Genomic DNA, 14,050 nt, shown 5'->3' on the forward strand with positions numbered 1-14,050 from the left:
ATTAATACAAAATATATAAAACTTCGCAGTCATAACACATTTTTATAAATTTTAAGGGAGGTTGCATGTAAACACTGTTTTTCCTTTTGATCTACAGTATAAAGTCATTTAATTTGGTGCCGCATTATAGAATTAATAAAATAAAGTAATCTTCTCTTGTATTTATGATATTATAATAATGTTATTACTAGACTATATCATTATTTCTTAATTAATAAATACTATTTAACTAAAATGAAAAGCAAAACACAAAAAGAACATTTTATAATATTAATTATCTGTACAAAATATGTCATATGTCATATCATTTGTGTTGAATTCATGCATTAGGCCTAGCCTAGTCCTAGCTTCGGTCTACTAGCCTACCTAGTCGAATAATATTAAATAACGGTATAAATACTTACAGATGTAATAAATCATTAAAATTGCCTTGTGCAGTCACTGACATCTCTAAACGCATTCTGACCAAGCCAAGCTTAGCACACAATGTTAATAGTTCCTGGGCGCGAATTTTTTTTTTCGGAGGTAAGTGAGGAAAAAAAGTATGAATTATTCATAAGACGTCCCAACTACATCCATTGCGCATGTGCGACTCTCGCGAAGGATAATTCTTTTCTCTATGGATAAACCATGGAGTTTTTTGCTCCATGGATAAACAAACTATACTTTTTGAGGACACAGCCATTCGCTTTTAGCAATAAATATAAGATACATTAATTTAGTGTATCTCGAAAATTGAAGTAATATAGTCTATTACTGTATATTAGTAAGGCCTAGAAGTAGCTGGGACAACAGCCTAGCTAACTGCGCTAGCCTACTAGAAGGAGTTCGCGTGGATATGTGATACCATGGAGTAAATTACTCCATGGTGATACCAAGGCATTGTGTAGTGGAGAATTATAGTAATCAGAACAGTACTGTGGTTGGTCAACTAGCGTTCCAGTTATACAACAATACATCTGTAGTGAATTTATCTTAGTTGGTTCCGAGCTTTCTCAGGCGTATATATTTCCACGCGACGTACACAGCTGTCACTGAATGATAACTCATACAAAAAGTATATTTAACTCCACTAGAACTTTTATTCCTTGTAACTCGATTAATACATCTTTCTACCACTACCAGTCGAGCCTTAATATTCTCTTTATCAACTTTCCGTTTATCTACTCTGATCTTATTCTCTCTTCTCGTTTATCTACTCTGATCTTATTCTCTCTTCTCGTTTATCTACTCTGATCTTATTCTCTCTTCTCCTCTAATATCTATTACATTCTACTTTTATACTGGATATGCAAATTTTAGGCTTCAGAGGAGGATAACATTTTCCCTCCAAAAATTATACGATTTTAATTGGCTAATAATAAGGCGGACCTGGTCTAAAGCATCCTTCTCTAAACACAGAGAATCACAACATCAATAATATGACAACATCCATTCATAGTAAGTTCGCATAAAAAACATCTATCTAATGGTGACAAAAATAGATAAAGTGGTAATGCTGTGCCTCGCTATGGCAGTCTGCTGCACCCGAATTTTGGTAGTCGTTTGGAGGCATTTCTTCGCTCTGATTTTAATTTGCCTTGCAGCAGAGTGCCAATTATATTTACCGAAAGTAGCCAATGCAGAGACTAAAGCAGCATCCGTAGTGATATTGTCAAACGCGGAGATGAATATCCTTAAAGGGGCTTTGTATTTAACATCATTATGTTCATTCACCTTCTTGCTGTGCTTTTCAAATATTGATTTCAATCTTTCTTGATCCTCAGTCTGGTCATCGTCGGTTGCTTCTGTACATCTTCCCCGATTCTGAAATGCATTTTCTGCAGAACGCTGTAGATTGAGGGAGTCCAACCTTACAATCTGAGGATCCTGCAGGACAGACTGACCGCTCCCAGTGGTAGCTGCAGTAGGCTCATCATGTCCAAGACCCATTAACCAGTCTCAATCTATATCATCTCTACCTATATCAGCAGGAAAAAACAATAATTTAATAATTCTTTTAAGATGTGTTCACTATGCATCTCTAAACTTAGTTTTGTCGGTCGGTTCTTTCAATGTTTATTACAGGCCATGCCCTTTCCTGCCAAAGCCTCCAGCTTGTTCAGAGCCAGCCATGGTATTATTATTATTATATAATATAGGATGCCTAATTGTGTTCTATACGCGAAAATATTGATTGCATGAGTCTGCCACAGTTCAATGTTTTCCTGTATACCCCAAAAATTAGGCATCCAATATTTAGGCCTTTTATTATTTACCTATAAAATATAAATTCTTTTATAACCTATCGCGGAAAGTTGAGCAAAACATCAGATGTTGTCAACAACATACATCACATCCATTCAAAATTCTGTGACTCAAAAAAATGTCTTGATTGGATGTACTCCATAATATTAGGGGCTGGCTTATAGCATTCATATTCATTAAATATTCCACAAATACCTGTAATTGTTATTAATTAATTAATTAATATCGGTAATTAATTCTACCTTGTGTAACCAGCAAACATGATTACACAATTTTACAATACAGATCTAGAATTCTGAATGGAACAATATAATTACCTGTAGCTATTGAATAATATAATTTCCTCAAAAAGGGTGACGTAATTGGAGTGTGATTAGAATTGATGATGTTGAAAGTCTTCATTACTGCATTTTGATGTTTGCATGGTCCACCAGTGTTTCCAACAGGGCAAGTGCAGGTGCCAATGCTGATGTCCACATGATACAGCTTGTCTGTTGAAGCACTTGGCACTGAGTAATTTGATGCATTTTCCTCTTACAACAAATAAAAAGTAAAGTTATTGTCTATGATATTCATTATTCTATGTATGTTCAATTTTGTTGCTTGAATGTTCAGCGTTAGCGGCCAGTCAAATCCATGGTGAGCTAGTGAAATACCCAAGCGACTGGTCTGCTTTGGCCAGTTAAAATGGCTTATAAATTGGGACAGTCCTTTTGATTACGAACCAGTTAAATGATAGATTTACTGGTCTGGTGGGCCAGTTAAAAAAACCATAAGGGCAACACCTTAATGTTTGTTTTGCTTTACCTTCAGAATGTTGTCACAGTTGATATTCCCATCACTCATGAAGTACCGTGATTGTTGAATATTGGCTGTGCGATTATTGGCAACATCTAAAAGTCATCGTGCATTAAGACTCCATTCTTGTGAGGATGAAGTCCATTAACTGGGTGACGTTATACGCTTTCAGCCGGTACAAAACCTTGTCTTTTACGACTCGCATTGCACTCTCAACATAATTGTTGGTGTTGTTCCCTCTTGTCATTAAGTTGCTTCTTAAGCATATAGCCCAGGCCTCTTTTCGTTGGTATATGCTGTCCAGGTGTTCTCTGTACTTATGGTACTTTCTTGCTGCTGGGTCTTCGGTTACTGCTTCGTACCGTTCATTAAGCTCTCTGGCCGATAGCATAGACCAAACTCTTCAAGACGCCAAGGAGAGAAGGTCTGTCACATTTGGCAATCCTGTTTTTGGCATCCCATAGCCAGCGCCACATAGCCTGTAACAGATGAAATATACACAGTAGCAATGACGTTTCTGGATACACTGCATGGATGGCTAAAACCGAAGTGCTTGGCAGTCATCTGTCATTGCTATCTGTGGCCCTTGTGCACCCCTGCCAAAATAGGAACCATCGGGAAGAATCGTCTGCAAAAGCTTGATCTCTGTTGTGATTGTTGCTTTGCTCTGAAGTAGTTATTACAACACCCAATGGTATAGCCCACCAGCAGATGAATATGTCAGGAAAATGAATATCCTGCTATCCTGCAATTACCAGAGGAGTCAACAAAATTCATTTCGCCACTGTGCTTGACTTTGGTGTGTACCCGCTTCATTAAAAAAAATAAAAGTACATGGTTTTGATTAGTTTCAGAAATATTTGTTTTTCCACCATACACCACACACCAATCATTTTTGTTTTGTTGAAAAATAGTTGAAGAGCCTTTTCAAATTGTGTAACTGTTCTCATTTTAAAAAAAAATTGGGGTTTTTTTTTGACCCTGCAAAATTTCTTATGCCAATCACAAGGCTTCTATTAACACAGCAATGTAAACAAATATCATAGCAGACTGAAGGTCCAAGTCGGACGGTATAATAATACCCCACCCACATAGTATGTTTTATACTCTTCGAAAATGCGAAACTGTTACTTACTTTGAATTTGTGATGGATACCAAGTTCATGGTAGCAGGGCAGCCTGTGTTTTTTGTCCCTTTCCCTGGTTTTGATGACCTGGTATTGTGTTGGCATCTCACAACCTAAAGACAAGAGACAAACAGTAAGCAATAGGGAACTGCCACAACTAAATTATAGTAAAATTTACTTACCTTAGTTTGTCACTTTTTTTAAAGCGAACCAGTACTTGACATTATCATCATAATTATCATTATTATTTAAATTATAATCCCAGCCACAATTTGTTCTTATTAGTTTGTTCTACAGATTTGTCTTGTTTAATGTTCTAATATTGTGGTGATAAAATTAGATTTTTCAAGAGTGAAAAGGGAAGCTTAATCTCAACCTGGAGCGATTCGAACACATGACCTCTTCCCTAAAAGACTTAATATACTGTAGCATCCAATTATGTATTTTCTTATTTTATTTATTTTTTGATAATCTTTTTGAACTTTAGGGGGAAAGAAGTAAGTAATGTAAATATATTTACCCTGTATGTATTGTAACGCCCAGAATTGGGATATGTCTTGGATTTTCTCCAATTTAAAGAAGAGAACCTCTGAAATGCTTCAAGCCACTTTTGTACATCTTCCTCTGTTGTTAGCTTCAACCGCAAAAGGCATGTGTAATTTACTTCATGATGGTATTCTGCAGGTAGAATGGCCTAAGGAAGTGACAATATTTACATTAATTTAATTACATATTACAATTTACAGATATCTCTCTGACAGTGATGACGTAACTGAATGTAATTGAATTATTTAATATTTTTAATAAGTTATTCATATTATTAATATATTCATAATTATTAATATTCATATTATTATTAGTATCATTAATTATCATCATTATCATTACATTTAATTATTATTAAATGAATTATTGATCATTATTATTATTAATACATCAGTACATTTCAACTGCGCTCATCGCTGTTGCAGCGTGTAGTTAGTAGTAGCAATGGCATAGCCTACCCAACCCTCTATTTGTTTTCCAATCTGATGAAATCATTTAATATGCCATTTCTTCTTCTTATCCTACAAAAATAATATTTATAATAGGCCTAGCCTAGGCCTGACCTATATTATTGTGGGCATGGTAACAAACTCGCCTGAGAGCGTTTGCAAAGGAGGCGCGACCGCACCGACATCATTCATACTGACTGAGGAAAGGGAGTCATCATCGTTGTCCTTTCATCCTCTCTAAACTAGCCTCCTCAGGGTAGGCGCAAAGGCCTAGATAGATAGAGAGGCAGGCAGCCTCAGGCGCAAAAATCAACACGATATAACAAAATTATAATAAAGCATAACTGACCTCTAAGTTTTCATAGATTACATCGCGTCCTACATCTTCCTCATCATCATCACAAATTTCGCATTTGGATACCGTAATTTTTATCTTTTTTATATTGCGAAAAAGTTTTCTTCTTCTGTGTAACTTTATTTTTTCATAACGTCGCGCGAGAAAGGTGACGTAATCGCGATTAATGTAATGCGCATGCGCAAATGACTCTGACTAGGATATCATGAATAATTCATAATTTTTTTCCTCACTTACCTACGAAAAAAAAAATTTTCTCCCTGGGCTGAATCGCAACCCTAATATTTATTTCATATTAATGGTTACTTTTTTAACTATCTGATTAATTCACATGATGGAGTACATCCATAAGGTGCCCCTAGTCACAAAAATAAAAAATATAAAAAATGGATGAAATGCACTTTACCGAATCAGGGCAGTTAAACTTAAAGGCCGGCACATTTAAATTCCCGTTTATGCATTAGTCTATATTAGAATGGACAATTTGTGCGGAAAATATGTTTTTGGGCCAATTTCTTTGCAACTGCCAAACGCTGTTATCGGTAATCATCGGCTATTTTCCTACGTCACAATTAGATCATTAGCGATATCGAGACAGCAGCATATGTGATCAGCGCAGCTGCAGTTATAGCAATGCTGCCATGCGCCATTTTAAATGAAAACCGGGGGCGGGTACCGTAGTACAAAACTGTATCCTTGCTCATGTTTCTACCTCATGCACACCGCTCCTGCCAAACATAAGATTGAGCACCCTTTTTATTTACCATTTTTCCAAACACCAAATGCAGTGATACCACTAGGCTAGGTTATGTTTCTTACTACTGTAATTACTATTTCTAAGCTGCTATAGGCAATAGCTGAATGCGGGATGATTCGGCCCAGGTTTGATGGGATGAATCAGGGGATTGTAAATTTTCAAGGGTTGTAGGCCTACAAGAAGGCACAACCAAAGAGGATGAAGTTAATTAGAAAACATACAGTGTCGTTCATCATTATACAAACCAAATATTCTTACCACCACAAATCAGACATTCAACTGAACAACAGAATACTTTTGCCGAATAAATATTATTATTATTATAATTTCCAGAATTTATTAGCTTCGTTAGGGACTTTCTCTGACTTTAAAAATTCTGCCTGTGTTTTATAGGCCGGAAAAAATAGGCGGGATATGATGGTATTGCTGTTTGGTAGCCCGATATAGAGTGTCATTTCCGGCGAACTATAGGTGCCATTTATTTATTTTTATTTTTTTTACGTGCGACAGTACAATTTCCGGGCTTATGTCATTTAACAAAATTCGCCACCATGGGGGGCCTCTGGCGCAAAAACCTGTTATCTACGGACCTGGACTCGTGGGCAACCCCCTTAAAATAGTTCTGCGACCGCCCCTGTGTGGTCATGATCACAGACAGTCTGGTAATCTTTGTCTTCGCAAGAACTAAGAGCATAGGCCCTACAATGATTGGCAACTTTAGAATGGTTAGAAATGTGAGAACTTGTTATAAAGGTAACAAAGTGGTCAATTTCCTAGTCTGGCTGTACGCATACTGTAGTGTTCTTTAGAGGTTGAATTACAGAACCTCTACCATGTAACAACAAATGGTGTTCATGGCAACGTTGAAACGATATCTAGTTAAGTTAGGTATCCACTTCTGCAGTTCCTTGAAGGTTACCTATCAACCATGATTGATAAAATCTGACGTCTTGTACTCCAGTGGTTAGTATGAAGATCGCATTCTGATAGAGCATCTAATAGAGAATAATCGGTTCTTTCATCAGCCTCTGTCGTTTTATCACTTGATAAGCCTTTAAGTAGAGTAGTCGACTGACCAGGAGCGATTTCTTCCAGGCACGTAGAGATACATGTGGAAATGTTTAGTACGGTCTGAAACTTGCTCCAGCGGTGCAGATAAAGGATATATAATTCGAATTGAGAAATGCATTTAATTTTTCTTAGTTGAAGAAAAAAGTTGGAACACAATAATTGATATAGGCTCATTTGAGTATCCATAACATCACACGCCTGTGTTTGACAAGTTGGAGTGGCTTATGGCATGTATAACTCATTCTTATTACTATCCTGAAAATCAGAATATTGGTAAAAATTACTACTGACTTTGATTCAAATTTGATTCGTGATATATATAAATTGATGATGACAATGGCAGGGGATGCGGACAATATTCCTCCTACCACCAACATACAAAATAAAAGGAACAAAGTAAACATGAAACACAATAATTTACTTAATCTTTCCGCCAATAAATGCGTATACATAAATGTTGTACTGTACGGTATTTTAAACTTATATGTGCGTGCACTCATCTGAGAGACGAGACTAGGGCAATTTGTTTCAGTGTTCGAGGTTCTGATGATGCTGGATGACTCCAGCATCTTACGGCAAGTTGAACAGATACCTGATAAAAGACGTAAAACTTTTACCTACAGGTTCTTTTTTAACAGTTTTAATTACATTAAATATATAAAAATATAAAATGAAATTATATTTACCTGAACCAAGTTGCAGGAAAGTTCCGGTTTTCTTTAATATTAGTTGCGAATCTTCTTCTTCTGCTAATACCCCTATCGCACTTGTGTCCCCTTTACCTTGCTTTGGATGTGATTAGAGAGATCAGACGGCACTCTACATATGTTGTTATTTCCTCGAGACCAACCTTAAACCCAAGTTCCGATCGATGCAAGGTACAAACAGTCCAACTATGAATATCAGCGGGCAAGGTAAACATGGCTGCTCGACTAAAAATTAGGTCTACCTCACTATCGATGCCCGTAAACCTAAACGTGGATCTGTGTGCAGCGATTTCCTTCCGGCATGCTTGTAAAGGTAAGACTTTAGTGCTCTGCTTGCAATCTTTTCTATCAAATCCACAAGCTCCGCCGACCACTGATTTAAAAGGACATGAAATCTCCATGTTGTTTGAACTTAAAGCCATCAGACAATAGTTATATATAAGAATTATTGTCAACGTCTTTAAATTGTAAGACATAAACTAGTGTCAATGAATATATTGTTGTCTATCGAATATACGCTTCGCACAGGCTCGGTGAAGTGTTTTGTCTACTGTGGGTAATGTTTTGAAACATGCTCGTTGAGTAAGTTCCACCAGATTGACAAACAGGAAAATGATAACAAATGTGTTTTATGCTATGAACTATGAGAGGATGGAATGATTAATAATATGGTTTGACAAAGCATAAGCAAGTGATTTTGATTTAATTGCTTAATTATCAGAAACATATTTTTAATTTGTGTTTAAATTGCAACTTAATTCAAAATTATTCCAGTAACTTTCAGTTTATCTTTAAAGTTTGTTTCTCATAATAAAAGTTTGGCTCAAAGCGACTTAGATAACTAAATAGAGAAAAATACAGGATAGGATACAGGAAGCATACATGTGTGCAAGTGTCATTAAAAAAAAACTGTGTTACAGTAGTTTTCAATTTATATTCAGTTTAAGAATGTCAGAAAATTGCGCATAGTTGCGCTACACAACCATATTTTCATTAAACTAAAGTCTGTTGTCCTGGTAAAAAACAAGGGCTGATTGACCATGTGTGTTGGGAAAAAAATATGATATTTTCTGATGAAAATAAAACAATACCCTAGTCGAGTGTGCCCAATTAAAGATTTTCATCTTTCAAAACTACCAAACTGTTGAATATTGTAGTCACTGATGTAATAAATTCATCAGGGGATGCCATGCCTCAAATTTTAAATATTGCATGCATGTGTCAATTTGCTGAGTTTCAAATATGATTAATTAATTAGTTAAGATGAAACAAGTTCACAGGTTAACAAAATCGGTCACAAGCACAACTTTAAAATACAATTTTAATAATCAATTCCTAAAAAGCCACAAAATGTTCCAGCTTTCACATACAGCTCGTTTGATGAGGTCTGCATCTTTCCCATGATTAGTTTTCCAAGTATAAATTCTCATCTGCAAAATGCAATTCAAATTACTAAATATTTATGATTTAATTAGGGTGAAACAACACTAATCCCAATCCCACATATTTCAGTTTTAATACTATTAATATTTAAAAACGAGGCCTAGGCCTGTTAATTAAAGTAATATTTTTTTAAATTAATAAATACAGGACCGAGTGTAGGCTGGACTAGCCTATGGTAAATAACAATTCATACTATTTATACTGCACAACACTATTTCAGGAATAATGCAGTTCAGGATATAACACAAAATGTATGCGGAGTGTCCCAACATGCCCCAGCCCTGTGAAAAGCTCGGATTTTATCACTCGAGGCCTAGTACAATTAAACATTGCCTAAATATTTGTTAGTGGTAAGTAAGGATGAATTTGATCATAATTATCTGGATGAAAATACAAATATTTTTGATATCATGTAAAAAAATACTTACACAGTCAAAAGTAAGGCCTAGATTGTGGTAAATAAATTAGAAATCGTAGTATCACGTTGGAACTTCGCATAAAGGTGCAGGGATTGTTTGGCAGAGAGTTACTGAAATTTTCCCAATTTATTTTAATGACAAGTCACTGTCCCAACTGCCCCGCTCTCCCCTATTACACTCTAGTTCTTCATCTGTTGAATTGCTTGTATCTTTCATCAAATTGAGGATTGGCTTGACATACATTGATTAGATTTTTACTTTCGTTTCGTTTCGTAATATTTATTCAACCAAAAAACATATTATTTAACATAAATATTAAACATTTTAACATAACATTTCTACTTATTTTTTTGGCTGGGATCTGGTTTAGAAGTATTAAGTTGTCTCAATCAGACCCCTATCAAAACAAATATTAGAAATAGTTTAATAAGGAAAAAGGTTTACGCCTTTATTTAGACTTCAAATTATATAAGTAATTATGAAAATAAATATGTAAATCATTGACAGTTATATTTTTACTCATGGTAATTAGACAAATAAAAATACTTTATGCATTTCTTTAAAATTATTAAAGTTTTAAATTGTTTGGGATGTCGATTAATTAAGTCATTAAAACATCACATAAAGGTATTTCAAATAATTACACCTGTGCTAGAGCTTTTTTTAAATTTGCCTCCATTCTTCAACATACAGAGAATTCGGACAAGTTCCATTATTTTCATCTAACATTAAAAAAACAAGCCCTATTTAACATGAGCTTTTGCCTCTAGCATTTACTTGTTTGTTTCAGCCTAAAGCTAGTCATTAATGTCATAAATTCAATTATTTACAGTTAGTAGTAATAGTATACAGTTTGTAAACAACAAAATATATTTCCTATACATAATTATTACATAACATATTGACAAAGAAAAAAGAATGGAAATCACTGTAAACAACATATTCTGACGTAAACAAAAATGCAAATTTAAGGATGTAAAAATAAAATCAGTGAAAGTATGATAATCATTAAAAATAATAAAGGTGCGATAAACAGTATACTGTTCAGAAATAATTAACAGTGGATACTAATCAAAGTATTGCATTATATCGGGCAAAATAGCGCGGCCAGCAAGTTTATAAGTAGATTCCCAGATCATTTTAAGTTTCACATCATTTGAATGGGTGTGAACATAAACAGAATTACAGACAAACTCAAAAGAGTAACTGTCAGTGGTTGGAGAAGGAGGAACTTTTCTTCAATCATTTATGGGGATATCCACTGATATTTTTGCTTCCATTCTCCACAGCTTTTTTTAAACCAGTCTGTATTTCTTTCAGTTGGGCTTGTCTGTGTATGTTGATTTTCCTACATTATTTTCTTTCATTCAGTCATTATGGACTACATTATGATTATGCATAGCAATAATCCCTTTCGCTATATTTTTCCTTTCCAAGGTAGACCTAAAATGAATCGCAAATGAATAATGCGTTTTGAATGCTTTAAAATAATATTAACAATCAAACACAAGGCATATGTATATACTTAGCAAGATTGGTATAGATTTTCTTTTTTTAGTAAAAAAAACGTAAAAAAAACTTTTAATGCCTACTTACCACGTTTTTCTGAATGTTTTGTTGCCGTCTTTAAAAGCACACTTAGTGGTTTTCCGTCGCCATGCCTTGTGACTAAAGACAATGTTGTTGTAGTAGTATGTGTATACCAAACTTTTATTATATTGGGATGAGCCGTAGGGGAGATGTGGGAGAGTTGAGCCATTTTTCACTCAATGCACTATTACCCCAATTCTATGAAGTGGAGAATAATGCCTAATATTGTAATACACACACCACCTAATGAGACATATACTAAGTATAGGCTACTAACCATGAAGTGGTATAGGTGTGACAATACTATTAAAAAAATTGTCGAAATGGCTCAAGTCTCCCTTGGTGTGGTGAGAGTTGATCCACTACTTGGGGAGGGTTGATCCACTACTTTCAATTTCCAAGGATATTAAATAATGTTGATGATAATGCAGAAAGATTATACTATGTGGTAGCTTATATCATTTTTGACACATTTTCTAGAAATAGTAACTGTAAACTCAATAAGCTAAAACACACATAATGCAGTGTATGAATATAAAACATTGTTTATTGTAAAGTATTAAGTCAAAACAAATCACAGTATATAATTATATTGTAGTAGTTGAAAAGTTATAGGCCTATTAGGAATAATGGAGAACCAGTCATACGTACATGTGTGAATCTCACTAACCTAGATTAAAGTAAATATCAATTGCTATTCATCATAATTCCTTTATTTAAGGTTTTTAATGTTCTGTTTTAAACGGGACTACTTTGATTGAGTTTAATTTTCCTATTTCAAGTTCCATTCTGTCAGACTGTATTGAAACCTGATCTGGTTTGAGCACCGGAATGTACTACCAACATTGGTAGGTTTTGGTAGCTTTCTCACAATATCATTAAAAGGAAATGATGCTGCATCTGTTTTATCTAGAATGAAGGTGGGCTGGTCTAAATTATTTCTACCCAATACTCGGCGGCAAAAAACACCATCGACGTCGTCCCCATTGATGTTTTCTATGCATGCAATGTAAAAGGCCATTTGTGATTTCCCAGCAAGCTTAACAAATCTTCATCAGGAGTGTCACTAACATCCATTAACTCCATGTCTACATCGCTTTCACTTGAGCTGTCGGATGAGTTATTGTTTGTCGATTTGGATGATGTCTTCCCAAACAACTTAACTTTTGCATTTTGTGGTGGTTTTTTTTTGCAATCGAGCTTCCTGTTCCATCGCAATACTCTCACATACTGGAGTATCTGTTAAAATCTTTGTGCTTCCTTTCTTTCTTCTTACTGTTTTTACTTTTCTTGGACCAGCTTTTGGAAGTGGATGGAAAGCAGCTGGAGAAACATATGTTTCTGATTCATCTGTGTTGTTTGCTCAATCTGACAATTGATCTGATGAAGTAAGCCTGTTGGATCTCATTGGTCTCCCCATCATCAGTGCTTGAGTCAACTGACTCCATCCACTTGATGATCTTCTGGAAGTTCTCTGTCGGTCACTGTTGCTGGTGCGTAGTCCGATTCAGTAAAACAATCAGAGTTGAAAGGATAAATTCCTGTGTTGCTAAAACCAGAGATAACATTCCGTGGGACCATAGCAGACAATTGGGCTTCTTTTACAAGGACTGGTATTTCATATATGGTCAGTGTCTTCCCTGTGTTAGAACGCATCCAGTTATCCATTGCCACGGCATAGGTACGTTTAAATGACCCATACCATGATACATCTAATGGCTGCAGTCGATGGCTGGTGTGTGGAGGTAATGTCAAAAGTACAACGCCATTTTCTTTTGCTGTATCAATGCATTGGATTGATATATGCAACTTGTGATTGTCTAAAATCATCAAAATGTTATGATCGACAGAACATCTTGTAGGGGTGATCACATGTTGGAGATAGTCAAATGAATAGCTCTTCATTCATCCATCCACTCTTTGTTGCTCTCCCGATTGAACCATTTGGAGAACCCCTTATGAAATGGTCATAGTAGTTCACGCGAGGAAAGTAAGCATCGAAGGCAAAACAACATCGGACGCATTAATTGTGTACGTTTCTTATCCAACTGTCAACTCGTTTTGAGTAGCATATTCATACGTCAAGTGTAGACATTTCTCCTTTGAAAGTCCATGAAACTGACTGGCAATACATTTGATGTGATTAGCCAATTCCTTTTCCATCTCAGGAGAGAAGATCATGTTGCGTAATTTACAATTTTCATAACCAGTTAGAGCCCCTGCATTATCAGCATGTTTAGTAATAAACCGTTTAAGTGTCATCCGACCCACATTGAACTCACACTTCTTCCTCCTTGCACAGCAGCTGATGCCCGCTCTAGAATATCTTCTGGGGTTTTAGCTTTCTCTGTTTTTCTTATATATCGACAGTGATAACTTATTCAATTAAAATATGTTAAAAGGGAGAGTTGAGCCATGGCTCAACTCTACCCTATAAGACTGGCTCAACTCACCCCTATCCCACCATGTTGAATTTAAACTTGCATATTTCAAGAGTCAATTACATTTATCATACACAACTAGCCACAATAAAAGGGCTTAA

At 35.4% G+C, this 14,050-nt stretch overlaps 3 protein-coding genes across 3 annotated transcripts in view; 1 reads left to right on the forward strand and 2 right to left on the reverse strand.

Annotated features, from left to right (window-relative positions):
* LOC140040710 (methionine synthase reductase-like) overlaps nucleotides 1-14,050 on the forward strand; it is a 220,786-nt gene that overhangs the window by 17,870 nt on the left and 188,866 nt on the right. The window lies entirely within an intron of this gene.
* On the reverse strand, nucleotides 1,019-4,007 carry LOC140040713 (uncharacterized). The gene is given in 7 exon segments (XM_072086848.1): nucleotides 1,019-1,961; nucleotides 2,565-2,778; nucleotides 3,055-3,160; nucleotides 3,162-3,431; nucleotides 3,433-3,590; nucleotides 3,593-3,792; nucleotides 3,795-4,007. Coding segments are annotated over 7 exon segments (1,515 nt in total). The 5' UTR covers nucleotides 3,862-4,007; the 3' UTR covers nucleotides 1,019-1,461.
* LOC140039351 (uncharacterized) lies at nucleotides 12,943-13,413 on the reverse strand. Its single transcript, XM_072084954.1, has one exon. The coding sequence runs from the start codon at nucleotides 13,411-13,413 to the stop codon at nucleotides 12,943-12,945; it is 471 nt and encodes a 156-aa protein (XP_071941055.1).

This window comes from Antedon mediterranea, chromosome 2 (assembly GCF_964355755.1).
Source record: "Antedon mediterranea chromosome 2, ecAntMedi1.1, whole genome shotgun sequence".
NCBI lineage: Eukaryota > Metazoa > Echinodermata > Crinoidea > Comatulida > Antedonidae > Antedon > Antedon mediterranea.